We start from the raw sequence: 1428 nt of genomic DNA on the forward strand, positions 1-1428 counted from the left end.
GGCAAGTGAGGTCACTGCAGCGACGACACAAGACACAGATTGTTCTCAGAGGTGACAGTTATTCAGCTCAACCATGTTTCCCAGTTTATCCAGCCAGCAGCAGTATGTAATCACATGACACTCCAAAATCTCACAGAGGTGTTCAGTGGGGTTGAGCTCTGTTCAGACACATCAAACCATTCAGTGATCTGTATTGCATTTGTTATATTACTACACACTTGAATTATTACATGAGACCACACTGTGCATACAAGTAAAACAATAACTATAATTAGTTTCCATTGTTTCTACATGTCCACTTTGACAGAGACTAAATCAATCAATCAATCAATCAATCAATCAATCAATCTTTATTTATATAGAGCCAAATCACAACAAAAGTTATCTCAAGACACTTTACACATAGAGCAGGTCTGGACGGTACTCTTTACATTTAAATTAAAGAGACCCAACATTCCCACATGAGCAGCACTGGGTGACAGAAGTGTTAAAACAATAGTTTAGTGCTTAATAAATATAATATCCATATAGTTACACAACAGAATACATCAGTGAGATAGTTTTATCTCAGTATCCACTTAAACACCTGTTTAAGGGCAACACAGCTTCCAGGTGTGTGTGTGTGTGTGTGTGTGTGTGTGTGTGCGTGCGTGTGTGTGTGTCACTCACGAGCACAGATCTCTCCATTCTCAAAGAAGCCCGGGCAGCATTGTGACTTTCTCCGGTACATGGTCTTCTCTCCTCTGCGATAGGCCGTCCGATAGCTCACCCTTCACACAGACAGGAAGTGAAGTCGCATAGAGAATCAGACACTCTGTCAGGAAATGCTACAAGGCACACACACCATCTTTCTTCATATCGATGTGACCTGTGCTTAAGTCGTGTGAGAAAAATATTTGTCTATATTTGGAGATTAAGTGTCCTGATGAAGACCATGTGAGATCTAAATCTGTCAACAATCATGAGGATTTAAATACACAGGACTTTCAAAACTGGAAATAAATCACCTAGCACAACTTGAATATGTGATGAATTAGTTTCCGCACTGTGTATCACTCTCACCACCTAATAAATGTAACATTTTTACCATTTATTTATATAACTATATATATATATATATATATATATATATATATATATATATATATATATATATATATATATCTCATCACTCCCTGAACTTTTCACTTCTTTGCTGTTGTTGTGTTGTTATTCTGGTGGTCAGATTCTTTGTATGTGTAAACACAGTTGGCCAATAAAGATGATTCTGAAGATGTTCTAATGATGTTACTTGAACTAATGCACTTAGACTCATAGTACACTGGATTTCACCTAATTTAAGAAGTCTAGAAGCAGCTGACATACACTACCATCAGCTGATTGCCTTAAAAGTTCACCATGACTGAGTAACACCATGTTTAGGGATTA

The 1428-nt window shown here is 37.4% G+C and overlaps 1 protein-coding gene across 1 annotated transcript in view; it reads right to left on the bottom strand.

Annotated features, from left to right (window-relative positions):
* Positions 1 to 745, bottom strand: part of megf10 (multiple EGF-like-domains 10) — a 41128-nt gene extending 40383 nt beyond the window's left edge. Inside the window, exon 1 of the mRNA XM_053340516.1 lies at positions 670 to 745. Coding sequence (XP_053196491.1) covers positions 670 to 730 — 61 coding nt within the window. The 5' untranslated portion in view covers positions 731 to 745. The remainder of the gene's footprint in view (positions 1 to 669) is intronic.
* Between the last annotated feature and the right edge of the window lie 683 nt (positions 746 to 1428).

The sequence above is a fragment of the Scomber japonicus genome, chromosome 19 (genome assembly GCF_027409825.1).
Source record: "Scomber japonicus isolate fScoJap1 chromosome 19, fScoJap1.pri, whole genome shotgun sequence".
Lineage (NCBI taxonomy): Eukaryota > Metazoa > Chordata > Actinopteri > Scombriformes > Scombridae > Scomber > Scomber japonicus.